At 44.4% G+C, this 22,865-nt stretch overlaps 3 protein-coding genes across 3 annotated transcripts; 1 reads left to right on the top strand and 2 right to left on the bottom strand.

Moving 5' to 3' along the window:
- Positions 1-390: 390 nt before the first annotated feature.
- On the bottom strand, positions 391-1,426 carry O0I10_002460 (uncharacterized protein; the record flags this gene model as incomplete). Its single annotated transcript, XM_058482542.1, has 3 exons — positions 391-814; positions 872-1,017; positions 1,106-1,426. 3 exons carry the CDS (start codon positions 1,424-1,426, stop codon positions 391-393), a joined length of 891 nt encoding a protein of 296 aa, XP_058346566.1.
- Positions 1,427-4,259: 2,833 nt separating this feature from the next.
- On the bottom strand, positions 4,260-12,215 carry O0I10_002459 (uncharacterized protein; the record flags this gene model as incomplete). The annotated part of the gene is made up of 4 exons (XM_058482541.1): positions 4,260-8,963; positions 9,029-9,405; positions 9,468-10,635; positions 10,695-12,215. 4 exons carry the CDS (start codon positions 12,213-12,215, stop codon positions 4,260-4,262), a joined length of 7,770 nt encoding a protein of 2,589 aa, XP_058346565.1.
- Positions 12,216-13,419: 1,204 nt separating this feature from the next.
- O0I10_002458 (uncharacterized protein) lies at positions 13,420-14,343 on the top strand (the record flags this gene model as incomplete). Its single annotated transcript, XM_058482540.1, has 1 exon — positions 13,420-14,343. One exon carries the CDS (start codon positions 13,420-13,422, stop codon positions 14,341-14,343), a length of 924 nt encoding a protein of 307 aa, XP_058346564.1.
- Positions 14,344-22,865: the final 8,522 nt, after the last annotated feature.

Below are 22,865 nucleotides of genomic sequence, written 5' to 3'. Positions count from 1 at the left end.
ATAGAATGTATATATGTGTGGTGTTTAGGGAGGAGCAGAAGAAGTAGAAGAAGAAGAAAGAAAAGGTATATGCATCACAGACCAGGCGATGGGGGTTTCTTTATGTACACAAAGATGCAAAATGGGATGAAACGAATAAAGATCAAGTGGGCGCACGCACACACACGTAAACGTGTGTACACGCTTGAGTAAAAAGAAAAAAGAGTTGCAACATATTAACACGTTCCAATGGAATGCGACCGAGAATAAATAGAAAGCAAGAGATTAGAGATAGAAGCGCGCATTAATCAATGAGCGGCTCGCCGCTCTGTAAATATAGGGTGAATGTGCCTGGTGATGTTTGTATATGTTTGTTGGTGTGTATATAGCAATGTCCTTGGTATCCACATTTCACTTGATTTGAATGGATGAGCTGATGCTGTTACGAGCATCCGATTGGACAAAGCGATAAAAGTATGGATCGGTGGATGTTTGTGGTGCAACTGCATGGGTGTTGGAGGTATTGGCAGGCATCATGACCGATCCACAAGGACGCTCTACTGCTGCTGAGGTGGCCGAGGGTGCCGTATACCAGCGTGTTTGATATGACCAACGCATAGCATTTTGGTTGTCATTGGCTGTAGGATGTTGTGATGAAGAAGGTCTATAAACCATGGGTGCGACAAGTGGAGGTGGAGGTGGTGTTGTAGTTGTACTTGTAGTAGCAGGATTGGCACGATAATATGAGCCATGATCAGTAGGCGTCGTTGGTGGGCTAGGTGAACGATCAGCTTCATCCGAATCTTCACTACTTGTTGGTGATGCTGGAGAAGGTCTATAAAACACTGTAAGTGATCAACATTGGTGATAGTAATCTTTGAATGCAACATACCTAATGCATTTCCAGTTGGGGTCATGGCATCGTTGGTGGCGTGAAAGGGTAGTCTTGCGAGTGAATGATTTGCCACAGTTGATAAAATCGCATACATAAGGTCGTTTGCCAGTGTGTGTACGTCGATGACGAGCCAATGAAGATGACTACAGCAATAAAAGTAAGGTTAATCCTATATGTTCAAGAATCCATGGGAAACACACAAATAGGTGTGTGTGGGTGTTATACACATACGTCACTAAAGGATTTGCCACACGCTTCATATTCGCACACGTGAGGACGTTCACCGGTGTGTGTGCGGTAGTGAACAGTCAAAGCCGATCTTTGAATGAATTGCTTGCCGCATCCTTGCCACTCACAGCGATAAGGACGTTCACCGGTATGGATACGGCGATGTCGTGAAAGATCCGATCGTCGAGAAAAGCGTTTACCGCAATCATCCCAAGTGCATACATATTGCTTGACATCAAAGACGATGGTAGATGTGGATGATGTTGAATACATTGGACGATCCAAATCGGGTTGTTGATGATTGAGCAAATTGCGGATGTCCATGCTGACTTGAATAATAGGAAAGAGAAAAGAAAAGGCGTGGAAAAAGCGGACGAGACAATGATTGCTGCTCCGTATTTATATATCGCAGACACAAACAGCACCAAAGGCGGGGAGCGAGAAAGTGTGAGCAGGGGTTAAAGGCAAGTGAAGTTTGAATGGGGGGGACTATGTATTCACGGGTTCGATTTTTCTTGCACAGAGCCAATTCTATCGTTAGTACGAGAATCAAGGTGACACAAACGCTTTAGGAATGACACACGCACGTCCTGGTACCACATGCTTATTCTACACCCATTCTGACAAGCCCTTGTCCACCCCTTGTCCACCCCCTCTCCTCCCATTTCTTTTTTTCACACAACAAGCCCATATAAGCATTGACCCTTACCAGTAGTATGTATTCATTACTACTGTTATAGGTGATCCTCTTTTTTTCCACCACCTGCTACTCTACATGTATTCTCCTTCCTCCTTTGCCGACTGAGGATCATCATCATATACCCTCCTTTAAGGCCGTTTGGTGCCCTGCCTCGGACTTGCCGGATAGGGAGCATTACTTGCATTCATTGTCAAAGGTTTGCTATTGATGCTGCTGCTGTTGTTGTTGTTATTTTGCATCAAGCTATCCTCACCATCTCAAGGGACACAACTCATTAACAGGCGTCTTGTGGAGATGAGACGATGGCATGGTGGGCTCTCACCGGAAACAAAGGAGCCACGTTGCGATGCTGAACGTAAACTTTTTATTACTTTGGGTATAACTTCTTTCAAGTAATACAACATGGCGGACTTGATTGTGGTGTGCAACTTTAAAGACGTCAATCCAAGACCTACGATTATCTTCCATTACTCTCCACTCTCCCCCCCTTTCTTCTTCCCCTTCTGGCAGAAAATCAAATCATTTGGTAAGCGCTTACCTTTTCAAAAGTGTAGCGTTGTTTGCTTTTTGAAACAAAGTATGCATGTGAATGTATCTTTTGCGTGAATAGCAATAAACATGATGGTTGTAGTAGTAGTCAGGGCGTCACAGTGGATGAAGGGGCACGAGCCACCTTTTAATCAAAGCCATAAGATGCGGGCACCCAGGTCGATCGCATCCAATCTTGTTCATGGGCTGCTTTGGCTGCTGCCGCTGTTTATTTTTCCCTGCTCATGCTGCGGCGATCCAAAAAATAAAAAAAAAGCCAAGCTCGGGGTAAAGGGGTTAGCCCCAGTGCACGCCATGATCAGGTTTTTTTTGGTACTTTTGCATATACACAGTAGATGTTGTTGTTGTTGTTGTAGCTGCTGATGTTGGTTGGCGTGTGTATGCATAAGAAATAATGGGGCCATTGCATGCGGCGGCATTGAATATTGTGTGTGTGTGTTCAAGATAACAAGGCGAGTATCATGCATGCATGTGTACAACGGGGTTGGATCTCGTATCACCCGTGTACATTGTACATGCGTTGCCTGATAAAAATTGCTCTTCTCGGCGTATCATTATTCTTCTTAATCATTAAAAGTGTGTGAGAATGAGATATGGTTTACTACTACTTTTGCTGTAGACCCATCTACTACAGCTATCGTAGGTTAGTGCATGTTTGCGTGTGCACGAAATAATGCAGGCGGGCATCCCATCCGTTGTCGCCGATTCAACTTGTGGGGGTTGATTGAAAGAGTTAGGGTGACATTTCGCTCGAGCCAGCAAGATTATGGTGGTGTGTGATTGGTACAGCTGCTTTGATTTAGTACTACTCAAAAGTTGGCTGCTGTACGACATCTACTTGTGATGCTTATTGCTTTGACCCCACGCAGTGGGACATCTCTCTCATTCACACATATGCCGATGTTGTGTGTGTGCGAGTGTGTGTGCATCACGACACACAGACAACCCGATGCATCGGTGGTAACACACACACAGCTGAGTTGCGGTGCTCACACCACATGGCTTTCGAGTTTTACTCTCCCGCACAAAAACACATACGTAATGGGGGGATTTAGCCTAAAAGCGGGGATTGTGATGTTTCTTTGTCCCGCTCGTAATACTCATCACCGCTCATCAAGGAGAAGCACAAAATGATCATTCGCATATCATTTTGAAGACGATCATTTTGCGAGCCAAAGATCTCTCATTGCCCCCATGTATATCACTTTCAATGTGTGCCACAAGTACAGGTGTTTAACCAAATGGTGTTAGTAATATAGGATCACACGTTGTGATCAGCTGTAATGTACACCACTGCTGCTGCTGTTGTATCGTGTACGTACCACCACCACTACCAGTTGCCTGGTGAGAATAATGTAGCGTGTGATAAGATCCCAATCAACCAATATTTCATTGTCAACACGAGATGTGCCACGCCACGTTTCAGATTTTTTAAGCAATGAAACAATGCATGATGCGTGCATGTAAATCTGAAAGATGTGGCCTGTGCCACCCACTCTTCCCATGATCCTGCTATGTACATAGCTCACTCTTTAAACCGCCACACACACTCACATACACATACACAAATAGATTTTTACATCACCACCCACCGTTCAATTCGAAATCGACCCCCTCCTCCTCCTCAAGCCACGTGCTAAAATGCATCATCTCCTGTTTTGGTCAACATCCGCGTCACGTGTCATACCATGGACGAGCGAATGACCATATCCGATATAGACATTGATCACTTACTGCATGGTAGATCAAGCTGTTTTGTTCCATAAAAATCGATTTTTATATGACGTACATTTTCATTGAGATCCATGTGCGCTCTTTTTACAATCACGTTGCCATGGCTACCATTATTATCTTCTAAAGCTTTGTTTATTGACAGAGTGAAAATATGTACACGAGTAGAAGAAGTGTTTACAAATCCCAGACGGTTTCTTTTACAAACATGGAGGCGGTCTGTCGGATCTGTCCCACCGCGTCGAGATCTTCGACATAGATACGTATTTGGCCTGGTATACAATCCTTGGGGTTTGCAATGCGAACATTCAGTGTGAGTGTGCTATCGGGCTCCACGATGCCGGTACCATCTTGTGCGAGCGGTGTGATATCAACCATATGGTAAGCAGGGAAAGCGTCAGGACCTTCAACAATAACCTTGAACCTCAATGGAAGCTTGGTGGCATGATTGATGATGGTAAATGGACATGATTCAGGTCGACAAATAGCATCCATAACACCATCCTCCTCATTCTTGTCCTCCTCTTGATAATACGTAACCAATTCAAAATCAAGTCGTCGTTCAACAAGTGAAAATGTAGGCGTTTCAACCAATACGGAATGAACAGGGATGGTCTCACGTAATTTACGATCTTCCTCAGCATTGATAGGTCGGGTTGTCACCCACAATTCGGCAAGTGTGATACCTTCCGGGTTGAGCAAATCGGGTCGATTTTTTGGTAACCTTGAGCATTCATTGGGTGTGGCACGAACACGCACTTCCATTTGACCTTGAGGGCTGATAGCAATGCCTCCTTTGAGTGGTGTATTGGTATACCGTGACAACACATCCAAGTTGAAAAACTCGGCCAAATCAGGCGCAATATCAGCTCCAATCTCGAATCGGATATCGTCATCGGTCGTATTATGGATCACAAACCAATTGTCGCAGGGGATATTGTTGGCTGACATGGGATGATACAATGCCGGTAATTCCAAAACGTCATCATTGAGTCGTTCAAAGCATAGCTCAAACACCGTCATGAACGCTTTGAGTCGCAAATGCATCGTGTTGTTGCGGTTGTAATGATTGGCAATGCGAACATCAAATCTTCGTTGTCCAGAACTTTGATCATGCAATTGTCGAGGATCCAATATACCAGCCACAACCAAGTTCTTACCAGCAGGGACGGTTGCATTCAAAGGTGAAAAGCTCATGAATTCAGGTCGTTGCACCTCGTAATTGAGTGGGACATCGGCTAGATTACGCACCGTAAAATTAAAGTTGACAGGTTTCCATGATGCTGTGTGACCCATTTGGCCCAAGTCAATGCGATCCACTACCAATTCACCCAACGACACGCAAAAGACAGCACGTAACTCCATGGCCATCACTTCAACTTGTTCACGCATATCATACAAGATAAACATGCCCTTGAGAACACCACTTTTGCCTTGAGATGCACGAATACGATCCTGCTCACTCAATTTTTCAGCTGACGGGCATTGTAATCGTATTCCCACACGTTGACCTGGATCAAGCACCAATTGGCCACTACGTTGTAAATAGGCTGTATCCTTGTCCTTGGCAACATAAGCTGTCTTGACCTGGTCCTCATCAGCAACCCATCCAGCGGTAATATCAATGTCACTCATGGCGATCAATTGCATTGCCTCGTTGGACGTATTGGCCACCTCGAGCTCTCGAACATGTAACCTTGCTTCGTCATTATCAGGTAATCCAATCACTTGCAATACAGGTGCATTATTACGAGCTTCTTGCTGATGTGCTGCTGGTGATACATAAATGCTCTCCCATTCGACAACAGGCAAGGGGTCGGCTTCACGATGATCCACGTGTTCATGATCCTCGGTATGTTGGAGCATCAACTGCGCACCACCCTTGTTCCACAAGCCCAGCTTTTTGTGGTTGACAAAGAATCGCACCTCGATTTCAAACACTTCCTGGCTATTGTGTTTGTTTGTAACAACCAATTTTTCGCTGAGCAAGCCGTATCGATAAGCGCAAATACGGAACGTGATCTGGGCAGCAGACATGGCTGGTACGATATCATTCGAATCACGTCGCTGTACTTGAACATTCCCTTCTTCCTCATCCTCCTCCTTGTTCTTGCCATAGTAATCCAAAGAAGGTCGCCTCGATGCTTTTGCAATGGATCCACGCCACCCATTAAGTGTGCCACCACGTCGATCCAATAATATGTTGCCGCTTGGACACTCGACTTCATAATCCAAAGGCAACTGGCCCGATTTGTTCTTGATAGTGAATGACCCATAAAACTCCTCATTCAATTTGTCGGTGTATCCAAGATTGATCATGCGGTGTGACACCTCCAAATGCGATTGACCGATAATGGAAACAAATTTGACTGTTTGTGTGAGCATCAGCACCATACTGTTATCCGATCCTTCTTCACTGGTGGTCGTGGTCGTTTCTTCTTTGGTCATTTCTTCTTCCTCTTCATCCTGTGCTTGCTGCGTGTAAATTGAAAACTTGATACCACCCACAAGTTCTCGACATTCGTCACCCGAAGATCCCAAATAGCCTGTCAACAGATTGGGCTGCACGGCCACCCACACCGTTGTCATGCTTCCAGCTTTGAATGGCATCATATCCACCAAACCACGCTCGCCCGTTTCGTCAACAAAGATCAGCACTTGATGAGAAAGATTGCTTTGCGATGAAATATAGAGATCTTGGCCTGAAATGTTTTCCACAAGCAATGGTGTCACTTGAGAATACTTGCTGCCAGGATCCACGTATGAAAAGCCAAGATCCAATTCACCCTGATTATCTTCTGAAAGGGAAGGAAATGACAAATAGGCCTTGTAGTGCACCAAGCATTGTAACGTAAAGGTCTGAGATACATCGGTACGTCGATTGTAAAGATTGAATGTATGCTGCTGCTTTCCAACTTTGGTAGGCAATATCTCAAACATCAACTTGCGAGTCTCACGAGGAGCCAAAGGTTCAGCTGTTTGCGGGCACGAAAAGAACTCCTTTTCTTCTGGAGGAAGCAATACTTCATAATCCACAGGTTCGTCCGATTCATTCGATACGCGTACATAAAATGTCGACTTTTGATTCACTTCCACACGCCCACCATCAAAATACGACCTTTCCAATTTCAATGGTTCAGGTTGTTCATCCACATCAGGTAGAGCTGCTGCTGTATCACCATTTGGTTCTGATGGGGTTGTTGCTGTTGCTGCCGCTGCCGATGATGATGATGCTGGTTGTGGTGGTGGATGATGAGACTCGGTTCTCGATTCTTTCATCTTGGCGGAGTTGGTGGTGGTGTCTCGTGATTCATGCTCAAGTGCTTCATTGTATGCCTCAAGATCCTTGCATAACACAGCAGTGTAATCAATCTTTTTGCAAGCATCCGTATTCTTGTATTCATGAGCAAGTATTTGTCCCTTGATAGGTTGCTGACGTTCGATAGAAACGATGCCTGCTTGTACTGGTCGAGCCACTGCTTTGAAATACACCGAGATGGTCTTTGTCGCATTTGGATCCAATGGGAAAACAACACTTTCAGGTGTCTTTTTGTAAATGTTGCTCTCTTTGACCCCTTCCTCTCCTGCTGCAGCTGCAGCTGCACCATTGCCATTGATCTTATCCTCTGTAGCCTTTGACCCATCCTCTGCTCCATTGGCTTGTTGTTGTTGCTGTTGTTGTGATGGTGAAGAAGATTCATCTCCTTGACTTGACTCGATAACAGGTGGCTGATCCTCATCCTCTTTGATATCGACATTGCGTAATTTGGCGAGCTTCTTTAGGTACTTTTTCACCTTATCAGGTTGACCTTTACGTTTGGCAATCTTGAGCTTTTGTTCCAAATTCTCAATCTCCTCCTCAGCTTCTTTGGATAGGGCCTTGTTGGAATCATCATCCTCCACCACAAAGTCAAACTCGCCATAGTATTCTCCAAAATTGGCATCATTGGGATCCACTCGAATTTCAAACAATCGACTTTGTTTGTTGGTATTGGTGAACACGATCGTTTCCACACGCGTACATGTTTGATCGACAAGACAAGGACCAAACGCCAGCTCCAATGACTTGATGAAAAATGTAGATGGCTTACGCACAAGGGCCTTGAGCAAGAGTACACGATCATTGGTACGATCACGGATATTCTCGACCACCAAACGCTCAACAAAGGGACCCGCCAAGGTAGGTTCAAAGACAAAATCAATCTCACGTTTGCCAAATGCCCGAACAACACCATATCGACCAGCACCAAGAATGATATCGCCTGATGCAATCGAACCTGATTTACGGATGGCATACAACAAAGGGGTCTCGCTCCGATTATGCAGCACAATCGATTTCGCATGACGCTCGTTACGCTCCACAAGGCCGAAATTGATATTCTTTTGACCAAGATCCATGATCGAACGACACAATTGAGCACGAAGAATAACTTCACGTACTGGAATCAGGGATTGATCACCATACAGCAGACTCTGGAACTCGGGTTGCTCAATGTTGCGATCAAAGTCCACAAGACGTAAAAAGATACGGCCATCTTGTTTCTTGGGTGCACTTTGAATATGCGGTTTGTTGCTGCCATTGGGCGTATACACAATCACCACTTCTTCTTCGGCATGTGGAAGCACATCCACAAATTGTGTGCGTACAAGATCACCCTTTTCAATCAATCGATCCAACTCACGACGCCATGCTAGTTGTTGTCGTACAAAACGTTCCTCAGCTGACTGCTTGGGAAACAAAGGTGTCGGCGCTTTGGACCCATGTTCCAATACGGATATCAAATCTTCAAATGGCACACGTGATTTGCCAGCAATATCAGACCAATCCAAGTTCTTACGCGACTTGTAACGTGCTGCTGTAATGCCTAATGATCGATTCGGCTATAAACATAATAAATGAGTTGGTTGTGTGCCCTTTTCCAAAATGTAATTACTCCTACTCTTACCTTTTTGCTATCACTTTGTGAGGAGGGTGATCCATCAGGTGGTGACTTTTTGTTGTTCGTTCTCGCACTTTCATCAGGCCGTTGTCGTTCCACAGGACTAGCATTTGCACTGCCACTTGGACTCCTCTTCATATGATGTGGTGCCTGAACAAGCGCATTTTTGTTGGGATGCTGAAAGACGACATGCTTCCTTCGTGAAGGTACATTGTGTCTGGATGTCGCTAAATCGAGATAGGCGGTGGATCGTGCATCAGCGTTGGATACAGGTGAATGTCGTAATCGATGCATGGGAGAAAATGTCATTTTATCACCAAGGGACAGTGTCTTGCCGGTGGCACGTGAGCTTTGTATCACATCCTTTTGTGCATGTTTTCGAGCTACAAGATGATCTGACATGATTAGCCAATGCAATTGAATGGGGAAATAAATAAACACTTACACAAGGTCTCTGGACTCTTTTTCCTAGGAGCAGGACTTTTTCTCTTTTCAGGCAATGATGTTTGCTCATCTCGATCTGAACGACGTTTCTTGGTATAGACAAGGATATCATCTGGTAATGAGGTGGTGACTTCAAGACGTAAAGGGGCGCTGCGAATGTTTTCCACTGTGAATGTGCGAATGGCTGGTGAATTGAGAACGGTGGATCCAAAGTCCAAAAAGTTGGCACCGGTGGTGGTGAGGATGCGATAAAAGAGTGAATGAAAAGTGACTCTGTTCTTGTCAATGTTGGTACTTCGCACACCGATAATCTGATCATTGTCCCGATTGAGATAGTTGACAAGCGTGATTTGTTTGCGATACTCTGGATTGACTTTACGAGGGTATAAATCCAATTTGAGTTCCACATAGCTGCGAGGTTGAATGACGATTTCTCCACGTAGACAATTGAGCACCTTGGATGAGAATTGTAGTTCCACTCGTGCAACAATGTCGGCTCGATTAAAGATATTGATCGGCAGTGATTTCAAGGTGCCAACATCTGTGTCACCAAAATTGATCTCCTTGGGAATGACCTCCACAAAAGAAGTACAAGTACGCGCACGGCATTGGATCACTTTACGCTCCTTTGGCTCTGCACTGCGATAGGTTCCATATTCAAGCACAATTCTGAAATTACGTCGAATCAATTGGCCAGCATTGAAATCATTGATAGATGCATCCTTCTTGGGTCGATAAGATACTTGAATCACTCGTTCTTTGCCAGGTCGTAATACAAGATCCTCAATGCGTGTATAGCTGCCAGCTGATGTCAATGCTGATGATGCACCAGGTGTTGAAGGTCGATCATTGGGAGTCGTCGTAGTCGATGTACCATCACCATCCTCCATTATCCTTGATACTGCCACCTGATCAGAGTCACCTGGTAATGATCTAAGAGATGGCGTCTGTATTCGTGCACCGGCCGTACGATAAGAATCTTGTGATGAGGGTGATTGTGATCCTCCATTGTGTTCCGCTGCTCTGGATAGATGTGCCATGGATGATGATGCTGGTGATGATGCTCTTGAGCTCACTTCACTCGCTGTATGTGCTGATACTTCGCTCGTTGCCGTCATTGTTGTTGTTGGTGTTACTGATAAACCTGAAGTCGATGCACGTTCCAAAGCCTACATGTATAAATGATATTAATAAGCATGCCATGTCACTTGGATACCATCATACATACCGGTCTGCTGGGTTTGCTATTGCTATTATTATCCTGATCCAGAGCGGCTTTGATATCAAAGACCATGTCGGCACTTTCGGGAATAAAGCGCACCTCAACAGATGACTCGCCCACATTATTGAGAACAATTTGACGACTTGTCCACTGACCAGAGACGCAATCAGCAAAATCAAGGCTATTTCCACTGCTAATGACGAGTGATTCTTCACGTAGCACGGATCGTACGACCGCATGGACTTTGGTTTGTACCACGTTACGAGCGTCATTGGCATTCTCGATTTGTAAATCATAGCTGAACTCGCCAACTTCTTTGGGCATGAACGTGAGGCGAATACGTCGATGTGAATGACCAGGGATGGCGGGTTGATCGTCACCATTCGATAAAGGCTTTCCCGTTTCAGCATCAGAGAACCTTAGCCATTCCTCACGATTCAGATTGGAAAGGTCGACCGTATTGAGTAGCCAATATAAATCAATATCCGAATTGTTTTGAATCGTGAAATCCTTGTGATATTCTTGTCCAAGCATGCAATCTTCAAAGTTGAGTCCTGTCTCGACAACATCGGTCCACATTACTGATCGACATACGCTCGCTCGAAATTTGATGGATGATTGATAATCTGCCAATGTCGTCGTCACCATAGCATCCTGCTGATTATGCTCAATCAAGGTCGTTGACGCTGCTGCTGTTGATGATGATGATGATGATGAATCATGATCCGTTTGAAGATAATAACCAAAAAAGAACAAGCTGCCAGTGACGTTGAAGGTCTCGTACATGTTGTCTTCGTCGGCTGGATCTGGTATAGTGAATCCAGTGGGTGATACAGCTTCATTTGTCTCTGTGTCCTCGTCTCCTCCACTTCCACCATTAGCAGCACCACCACCGCTGCCGCTGCCGCTGCCACTGCCACTGCCACCTCCTCCACCGCCTCCTCCACTGCTGCTGCCAGATCGATTCAAATGTCGGCTCTCTGGTAGAAACGCCAATATCAAGGGCAATGTCTGATGGGGTTCCAGTTCCAATTGATCGATATGGTTGACATAGTTGAAAAGCTGATTGAAATGGAACGTATCCGCACTCGTATGAGACCAATCCACTGTGTTGGTTGCTATCCCTTCAAGGACGTGGTCTGGGACACTGTTGATATTCTCATTATTCAGCTGGAAGGCAATCTGGTGCCGTAGATTCGATCGCATCTTGACAAGGATACGTTGATCGGTCAGGTTGCGGATCTCAAGTCGTTTAAGTGCATGCAGCCCGTTTTGATACACATTGTCGAGTGTGATTCTGCCATGGACATTAACAAGGTCGAAGAGCATTGTAGTTGTCGTCGTCGCAGTCGCCATGGACGTCACCGGATTGCCGGATTGCTTTTGTTGGCTGTTGTTGTGGTGCAAAGGTGGTGGTGGTGGTGTTGTATTGTGGTGGTGGTGTTGTTGTTGCGATGAACCATCCGTGAATTCGCGTTGCTGCGTAAGAGACGAAGACGACGACGAGCGCACATTGCGACTGGTCATGTCCGGCAAGTCCAGAAGAAAAGAGTGTGAAAGAAAGAAAAAGAGTGAGAGAGGATGTGAATTAAAGTGAGTGGAGAGAGTATGTGTATACGACGATGCTTTTGGAAACCTGCAAAATACAACCACCGGTTCTCCGCCACTTGTTATAAAGAGGATCATTCTACGTACAATCGACAATGTCCAAGTAGCATACAACAACCCTTTATGAAACAATCAAACCTCCTCCCCCTCGCTCTCACATGTTGTTTCCCATTGTTAAAAAGCCTACCGCATCTTGTTTCCCCCACATCATCTCGTACTACAACAACCATCGATGCAATAAACCAATTTAAGTTTTCCCCGCAGAAAAAAAGAATGCGATCAAGTCGTGCTGTAGCAACAGCAATCATGCATTTGTCTTGGTAATGATCACTTGTATGATAGGTACAAGTTGCGATGATAGTAGTGGTAGTTGCAGTGATCAATTGTATATAGCCATCATCAATAGTATACGCATGATAAATGCAACTGTCATTTATATTGTTGTTCGTCTCTTGCTATTGTAATACGTAATGAGGATCCGCTAACGGGTTGAAAGACATGGTCTGGTGTCGCGTGATATAGTGACAACCAGGGTAGCCCAAACCTAAATGGGTATCCTTGATAAAGAACAGCTCCAACAAGAGCCAATGGTTGTGTTTACCGTTCTTCTGGAAAATACGGGTAACCAGGCAATAAGGATGGATGACGTACAAAAGCAAAAAGACATCACTCTTGGTCGTTTGGCCTATAAATGTTTCCCGTGGGTATTGATACATATCTCTCTAATGACGTGAACAAGGTTGGATGCTACACAGAAGCATTGTGACCTACTTTACATGCGAGATAAGCGTTATCAAAAATGGTAAAGAAGGGTCATGGCCGCACCGTGGCAGTGATGTGTGTGTACTTATGCTCCTATCCAGAATATGATAACCAAGTCTGTGTGTTATCTCTTGTTTATTATTTGGTGGGGAAACCCATCACCCTGTTTGATAACCAAAACAGCCTACTTGTCCCTTTTCTATCTCATCGCTTGTGTGTCTTAAGCTCATATAGTATATCATGACCGAAAAGGCAATGTCGGCCTCTTCCGCACATCCACCTGCATATATAAAAAGAGTGCCCATCATGGTTATTATCACCCTGACGCATTCCCACATTGCTTCTCACACTCTCTCTGTTGATGGTTTCTTCACTTTTACAAATACTGCCACCTATTGGGCAATCTTTTGAAACAACGCATGCCAAAACATCTTCATCATCAGCTTCTACTTTTACCATTAATGAAAAAGAAAATACAGCTCTTCGGCTATCAAAGAGGGTCATAGACCATCGGCATGATCCTTTATTGCACGCTCGTCGTCGTCGTTCATCCGATCCATTCTTACATACCGAGCAAGCTCATGGCACGTTTGTCGTGTTGCAATCGATTCATAGCTTCATATCCTTAATGCTACATACGCAGTTTCCTTCCATTGCCCAAAGTCAAAAAGGAGATCATGATGAAAGTACTCACGACCCAACATCATCCTCATTGTCGGTTCACAGCAGCAACAGCAACAACCGCAGCCGATCGTCACCCTATATGATGTCACCTACTGATCACGATGGTGGTATTTTGCCAAAAACTCCCACTGGTAGCATCCCTATCCCGAAAAGCCATATCAGCAATCACCCATCCGTGTGCCAAGAAACGAATGATGTCGACGACGATCCGGTTGACGGATTCCAATTTGATACCCACACTTTGTGTAAGCGTGAATCGAGACCGGATATATTTGATTTGAGCTGGTCCTATATTACAAGCTCGTCATCCTCATTGTTTAACCATACATCATCCCACCGCAATGTGACTGAAGCACCACCGTGTCAACCACAAGCACAACAAGAAGCACCCATGTGGACAAAGACACATTGCTATGTACGAGATGTGCGATCCAACGCCAGTGAATTCCGTATGCTTGCTGCAGAAGTCAACATGGTGCGTGCATCCAAAATCACACGACCCTTAAGGAACCGTCATTGGTTGGAAAAACGCCCTGACACTTTTGTTTGGGGTCGCAAAACTTGCTTGAGGATCGTCAATGTGGGGGAACACAACAAATAATGAAGCAGTCTATTTGACATGCTCTGATATGAACATACCTTATCTCCTGATAACTAATCCAGATCCCTCGCAAAGATTCCGAGATGGCTGTTATTTTCCCTATCTATGAAACCAATGCTCATAAAAGTTATACCTGTATTTGTACATAAGCATATGCAATTGTTTGCTATCATTTGCAATCATGTGGGACATAGGTAGATAGGGCCGTTGTTATACGTTTCATCATGCTCCTGCAAGGCTCCGACAAGGATTCCATCGGCATACATGATGATGTAGGCAACCACTTTTACTTTTGAATAACAAGGATGCCTTCTTGATGCTTGCCATTATGGTGGAGAAGGTGCTTGGTCCATGGCAATGGATCAACAACATTTAAAAACCAAGAGCATAATACGTAAGTCGTGTGATGGCCACAAAGGGCACCAATCCGTACTAGACTCTTAAGAGTGCAAGCAGCCTCAGAATTATGATACGCGAAAGAGATGCGTGAGAAGATTTGAGACACGTACGTTGCTTATTTTTACACAACGTCCAAGGAGAGCTTTTATATTTGAACGAATGTCGGTCATACGCCTCTTATTACAATATCCTCAATGCAGCAAACAAAACGCCTTAGTTGCACTAGGAGTCAACGTTCAATAGCGTACATAATGACAACCACGCATAAAGATCACGTGTAATGAAATGGGCCGGAGTACTACATGCAAGTTACTAGAGCCTTGTAAAAAAGTGGGATTGAAAATACGATGAAAGGTAAAGGGTTGATAGGTTTACGAATTGGGTACGTGTTAGCGAGCACCTGATACTATGTATGCAATATCAAACGTAAGATGGAGATGATTAGAAGGTGCAAGGAACAAAATACGTATGAAGTCCATGATAAGGCTGTATGCATAATAAAGTACAAGAGCAATGCGGTGACTATGCGACCATATGATGACGATGACACAGCAAAAGATCCTTATTGTATCAGAAAAGACATATACTTTTTGCATGACCGATAACCGAACCACCTTTATTATTCTATCTTCGAAGCCGTGCTATGTAATCCACAGGCTACTAGCAAAGTCCAAGTGCGGTAACAAACGATTCTTTACTTCATCTAGCTACCTTGCCACCATCGTCGTGGTCGTCGTGAAATAGAAACGGGATCTTGCAGGCTTCCTTTTAGATGTTAACAAGGTATGGGACGTGATCAAGCATCATCATCTTGGCAGAGAATGGCAAACCATGCTTGTTCGTGTCATTGTCGTGATCATCGTCATTGCCGTAGTCATCGTAATGGTTGTCATTGTTGTAATCGTCGTCATTGCCTTAGTCATCGTCAAACTCGTAATCATCGTCATGGTCGTCTCTATAAGTAAAAGCAGGCAAGTTAAACCATCTGGTACCGGAATGATGATGGTTTGGTATACCGTTAGGCGATCCTCTCAAAGGAAGAAAGCAAATCAGAAGGAATTCACAAACCAAATCACCACCATACGAGCAACGTCGGTCGATCCCTTGTTCTTGAGAAAGCACTGCACGAATCACGCAAGGCCAGTTCCATCCAAGGCAAGGAAGGACATCACTTTCGTAGAGTCCAGGCTCATAGTTGTTCTCATTCATCCTCTCCAAAGAAAGAATGATCCCCAATCCTTCCAATCATTTCCCACCTCATGAAAAGAAATCCTCAAGGGAAAGAACGAGCCTATCACGAGAAGAGCGTGTTAGTTCAACACATTCACAAGCTGTTGCAAATCCCCTTTTACCTCAACACGGTGACCATACTCTTCCAAAAACTCATTGTCATCGACCCATCCTCAACTCAACGCAGGCCTATAGAGCCCTGGACGCGTTCCAAGAAGCTTTTCCAGCACACTTGGCTAGTGCAGAGCGACGCAGCGGCCACTTGATACACGCTGGGACTTGAACCCAAAGAGATGAAGATGATGCCCCAAGTTGCATTGCCTGATCAAAGAAACCTATTCAATTCATTATTAGCACACACACAATAAACACCCTTTTCATTGTTTGTTCCATTGTACTTGCCTTTTCCATATACACAAAGACTCGTTGTTGTTGGTTACTGGAAACCCAAAAACCATGGTGTAGTATAGTTGAGCCGAAACAAAATGCCTAACCAGCCAACGTCTTGAAAACAAACTTGCCGTCTATACAAGCTGACGCGTCAATGGAACCAATTCGGCTGCAACATTGGACTCTGAATGTACCTGTTGACACCAAGCGTAGAGGGGGAATAGCAACGAACAAGAGGAAGCAACGATATCGCCATGGCAACCACCAACCACCAACCACGCTCATTCCTCAGCACTTGGACACACTCACTCTATGACGATGCATGTTCAGAACTGTATTAATATCTCACAGCCAACAAGAGCACTCTTTTATAATACATTACCTTGATCGAGATGTCGTGAATGGAATAAAAGCAGAGGAGTGAGAAAGAGAAGAGAAGCGTTGTCTCAAGTCGTGGAGCTGCTGTCCCCCAAGTTTAAATCCCCTACTGCTATTACACTGAGGCCACTCAATTACCCCACACACACACCAACCACCCATCGTCATCATCACCCTCACGATAGACAATAGGTACACGTAAATAAAAGAAATGATCCTCACGTATAGCAAAAGGGTGTGTGCCATTTTACACTTTACATGATAATGATGATCCAACAACAGCCATTGCCTTTATACTACCAGGTCAGCTCGAATCAAGAAAGTTGAATGATGCGCATGCTGAGCTGGAGCAGGAGAATCGTTCGTATGCATTGGATTGGGCAACAATGGAGAATGGGAGGACTTTATTAGCTGGCATTTTGAACTGTTCCTAAATAGTGTACAAGAATCATGCATCGCCTGTGCTGAATGACTCAAAGTTACACAAACACGCCCTCTGCATCTTTTGCTCTGCCAGGGTCCACCTACTTGACAATGAACAAAGACCACTCTTTATATAGCATCACACTTACAAACACAAAGGCGCCTGTATCTCCAAACTTTACAATCAAACGTGGGGTTTTTATTAGAGCAATGTGCTCGGCTTGGCCAACTGCACCTTGGGTGCCAGTTTCACGATCAAGCTTGCCAATACCAGATTTCGCAATGTCGCCACCAGCCAAACTGGATCCAGAGGTCGACCTCTTGAAACTTTTTTCGACGACCAAAAAATATTTTTTGGGCTGTTTGCGACATTGAACGCGAAACTTTCACACAAGGTGCTGTTGGACAAGCCGAGCACATTGCTCTAATAAAAACCACACGTTTCATTGTAAAGTTTGGAGATACAGGCGTCTTTATGTTTTACCTATGCTGTAAGCGCGATGGAGTTGCTTTTTCCTGGTGGATGGTGTCGGCTGCATTAACGGAAAGATGAAGAGCTGAGTGAAACCGCACGTGGTGGTTACACAGACACGTCCTTGACAGGTTGCTACACAAATGGATGATGATGATGATGATTGCCTTTTGTGAAGGTACGTAAGTAAACAGCATCCAATAATGAAGGTGTGTCAAGGTATGCATCACATTTGAATGTAGAGGAAATCGAGCTGCATAAACCAATTTGTATATGTAAAAAGATACGTATAATACATATTGAATGGGTCACTCATCCTGAAACTCAATGGAGGGATCTCTTCACTTTTTCTCTTCTCAAGCTCGCCTTCCACTTCCCACTCCTCCTTATTGTATCACAAAAGCCATGTACTTCTTGCATGGCTGATAACCGGATTTTCTTTATTATTCCATCTTCGAAGCAATAGTATGTAATCCACAAGCTTCAGCAACCTCCAACAGGCGTGTAATAAATAAACAGCACTTTATTTCATCTAGCTATCTTGCTATGTACTGTACATTGCCACCACCATCGTCGTAGTCGTCCTCCGTCATCATTCGTACTCATACTCGTCACCAGTCGTCAATCTCATCCGTCACACCAACATCCAAAAATACACAAGTTGAAAAGAATGGGATCTTGCAGGCTTCCTTTTGAATCTCGTTGTCGTCATCATTGTCATTGTTGTAGATGGGGTGATCATCGTAATCGTCATTGTTGTAGTCATGGTAATCATCGCCCAATCCTCATCTCTACAAATAAGAAAGCAGGCAAGTTAGACCATCTGGTACCGGAATGATGACGATTTGGTATACCGTTAGGCGATCCTCTCAAAGGAAGAAAGCAAATCAGAAGGAATTCACAAACCAAATCACCACCATACGAGCAACGTCGGTCGATCCCTTGTTCTTGAGAAAGCACTGCTGGCCAACTGCACCTTGGGTGCCAGTTTCACGATCAAGCTTGCCAATACCAGATTTCGCAATGTCGCCACCAGCCAAACTGGATCCAGAGGTCGACCTCTTGAAACTTTTTTCGACGACCAAAAAATATTTTTTGGGCTGTTTGCGACATTGAACGCGAAACTTTCACACAAGGTGCTGTTGGCCAAGCCGAGCACATTGCTCTAATAAAAACCACACGTTTCATTGTAAAGTTTGGAGATACAGGCGTCTTTATGTTTTACCTATGCTGTAAGCGCGATGGAGTTGCTTTTTCCTGGTGGATGGTGTCGGCTGCATTAACGGAAAGATGAAGAGCTGAGTGAAACCGCACGTGGTGGTTACACAGACACGTCCTTGACAGGTTGCTACACAAATGGATGATGATGATGATGATTGCCTTTTGTGAAGGTACGTAAGTAAACAGAATCCAATAATGAAGGTGTGTCAAGGTATGCATCACATTTGCATGTAGGAGAAGGTCGAGCTGCATAAACCAATTTGTATATGTAAAAAGATACGTATACATATTGAATGGGTCACTCATCCTGAAACTCAATGGAGGGATCTCTTCACTTTTTCTCTTCTCAAGCTCATCCCACTTCCCACTCCTCCTTATTGTATCACAAAAGCCATGTACTTCTTGCATGGCTGATAACCGGACCACCTTTATTATTCCATCTTCGAAGCAATAGTATGTAATCCACAAGCTAGCAACCTCCAACAGGCGTGTAATAAATAAACAACGCTTTATTTCATCTAGCTATCTTGCTATGTACTGTACATTGCCACCACCATCGTCGTAGTCGTCCTCCGTCATCATTCGTACTCATACTCGTCACCAGTCGTCAATCTCATCCGTCACACCAACATCCAAAAATACACAAGTTGAAAAGAATGGGATCTTGCAGGCTTCCTTTTGAATCTCGTTGTCGTCATCATTGTCATTGTTGTAGATGGGGTGATCATCGTAATCGTCATTGTTGTGAATGTGGTAATCATCGTAATCCTCATCTCTACAAATAAGAAAGCAGGCAAGTTAGACCATCTGGTACCGGAATGATGACGATTTGGTATACCGTTAGGCGATCCTCTCAAAGGAAGAAAGCAAATCAGAAGGAATTCACAAACCAAATCACCACCATACGAGCAACGTCGGTCGATCCCTTGTTCTTGAGAAAGCACTGCACGAATCACGCAAGGCCAGTTCCATCCAAGGCAAGGAAGGACATCACTTACGTAGAGTCCAGGCTCATAGTTGTCCTCATTATCCTCTCCAAAAAAAGAATGATTCCCAATCCAATCCTTCCAATCATTTCCCACCTCATGAAAAGAAATCCTCAAGGGAAAGAAAGAACCTATCACGAGAAGACCGTGTTGGTTCAACACATTCACAAGCTGTTGCAAATCCCCTTTTACCTCAACACGGTGACGATGCTCTTCCAAAAACCCATCGTTATCGAACCCATCAACTCGAACGCAGGCCTATAGAGACCTGGACGCGTTCCAACAAGCTTTTCCAGCACACTTGGTTAGTGCAGAGCGACGCAGCGGCCACTTGATACAGGCTGGGAGTTGAACCCAAAGAGATGAAGATGATGCCCCAAGTTGCATTGCCTGACCAAAGAAACCTATTCAATTCATTATCAGCACACACACAATAGACACCCTTTTCATTGTTTGTTTCATTGCACTTGCCTTTCCATATACACAAAGACCCGTTGTTGTTGGTTACTGGAAACCCAAAAACCATGGTGTAGTATAGTTGAGCCGAAACAAAACGCCAAACCAACCAACGTCTTGAAACCAAACTTGCCGTCTATACAAGCTGACGCGTCAATGGAACCAATTCGGCTGCAACATTGGACTTTGAATGTACCTGTTGACACCAAGCGTAGAGCGGGAATAGCAACGAACAAGAAGAAGCAGCGATATCGCCATGGCAACCACCAACCACCAACCATGCTCATTCCTCGGCACTTGGACACACTCACTCCCTGACAATGCATGTGCAGAACTACATTAACACCTCACAGCCAACAAGAGCACTCTTTTATAGTACGTTACCTCGATCCAATGCCGTGAATGGAATAAAAGCAGAGGAGTGAGAAAGACAAGAGAAGCGTTGTCTAAAGTGGTGGAACTATCGTCCCCAAGTTTAAATCCCCCTACTGCTATTACACTGAGGCTACTCAATTACCCCACACACACCCATCCACCCATCGTCATCATCACCCTCACAATAGACCATAGGTACACGTAAATAAAAGAAATGATCCTCACGTATAGCAAAAGGGTGTGTGCCATTATACACTTTACATGATAATGATAATCCAACAACAGCTGTTGCCTTGGAAGCCGTTAAATCCTCCTCTTGTCTCTCTCTCCCACACACACAAACGCACGCACGCACACCATTTACATGACGAAGTCAAAAGCCATAAAGGCATTCGCTGGAAAACGAATCAAGGACTTCAAAGTGAAGAACCAGCACATTAAGAATCTGCCAACTGGCGTACTTGAAAGAAGTAGCCCAGCAAAGGATTGGATTCAGCCAGCCAAACTCGCCGCCAACATAAAGATTCGAAGCACGCTGCGATTGAAAAACCCCTCATCTCATCCAGCTCGAGCTTACGGAGAGTATCCGATATCGATTGAATGACTCGGCCATCATTACGCCATAATCCAACATCAAAAGTTAGTGAACGCCTTGTATCAAAACACATTGTAATCATTCAGATTATCCCACCATGTTTCAATCATCCCAAACAGAAAAGTTGTACCCATTTCATTTTGATTAAAAATTATTGAAGGCATCTGAACGATGCATTAAACCCGGCTAAAGGAAAAAGCATCATGCAACAATGACATATTAGTGGTACAAAGAGCATACTACATAGAGGGTGGTCGAAATCGGCAGCCAATACTCCGAGTTCCGATACAAAATAGTGTTCTGCAGCGAAACCACACCATATGAGGACATGGCTCGATGCATATGAACGCTTGCTGCATGATATTTCTTTGCACACACCACTACATCTCGCACATGCTGCAATGTTATGATCCCTTTGTTGACATTCATTATTTCCCTAAAAGCACCATGTTCATTGTATCTCTGAGAGGACCACCATGACATCCCATTTCATTCATCAGCAGCTTTGTCCATAAAACAACAGCTTGCCTATGTATCATCAATTATCCACTTGACCCTCTCCACGATCATGCAAGCGTATTCAAACTTTCCAATGTAAGCTTCAAGCTAAACATGAAACAGCTGTATGTACATGAGATCGCTTTTATCACCATGGATGGTTAGATCAACGAGGAGCGGGGGCCGATGATTTTCAAACGTCTTGCTGTTGTACTATGGGAAATGAAAAGAACCAAAACGCTATTCCTAGAACTGGGTATGTAGCATGTTGTTTGTGTCAAAGAGCTAGCAACAAAAGGCGTCATCCAACATATGCTTGTCCAACGTGATTGAATAAGAGAGATCCATTGCATGCATGCTTTGCTGATAAATGATAATCTGCTCCAGTAATTCAATTGGCCCCGGCTGCTGTGCAACGTTACAAGGCGTTCATTGTGGCATGTTGATTATCCGACAGCTCTGTGTGATGAGAAGGAGGGAGGGTAGTGGGAGAATAACACCGCTCACTTGCTTGTAAAGTAAAAATCCGTTAAACATCCAAGGGATTTGTGCACCAAACATGGGATGTTTGTTTATGTAGTAGAGAGAGAGTCATATGGAGGGAAAGTGTGAGTGAATACCCAAAGACTGGATAATGATAATTCATGCATGATGATCCACTTTTTTTGCAGCAAATAAAAAAGGGGGGACACAGCAGCGACAACGACGACGCACGGACTCACAATATGGTGTTATCGATATACATGATTACGTGGTCCGAGCTTGATCTTGTTAGTCAGCTCTGTGTGCCAAAGATTCTTTATTTGAAAGAAGGGGTGAAGCAACAACCCAAGATGTGGGTAAAGGTTTTGTCATCAGACATCATAGTAGGCTATTGCATATTGTTTTTGTGCAATGCTGTTGCTGCAACACAATCCGCTCCTCCTCCGCCCTTAAAAATTCAATGGACCGAAAGACAAAAAAAAAGGGATGTAAAAGGGACATTTTGTTGCTGCGGAGCCTGTTCTCTTTCCTTCTTCTTCACTACTTGTTTGCAATCGCTGCTTCCACACACACACACACACACACACTCGTCCTTTTTGACATTTCCTTGAATCAG

The sequence above is a fragment of the Lichtheimia ornata genome (genome assembly GCF_029851405.1).
Source record: "Lichtheimia ornata isolate CBS 291.66 chromosome Unknown scaffold00007, whole genome shotgun sequence".
NCBI classification, from domain to species: Eukaryota; Fungi; Mucoromycota; class Mucoromycetes; order Mucorales; family Lichtheimiaceae; genus Lichtheimia; species Lichtheimia ornata.
This window is presented reverse-complemented; position numbering and strand designations above follow the sequence as displayed.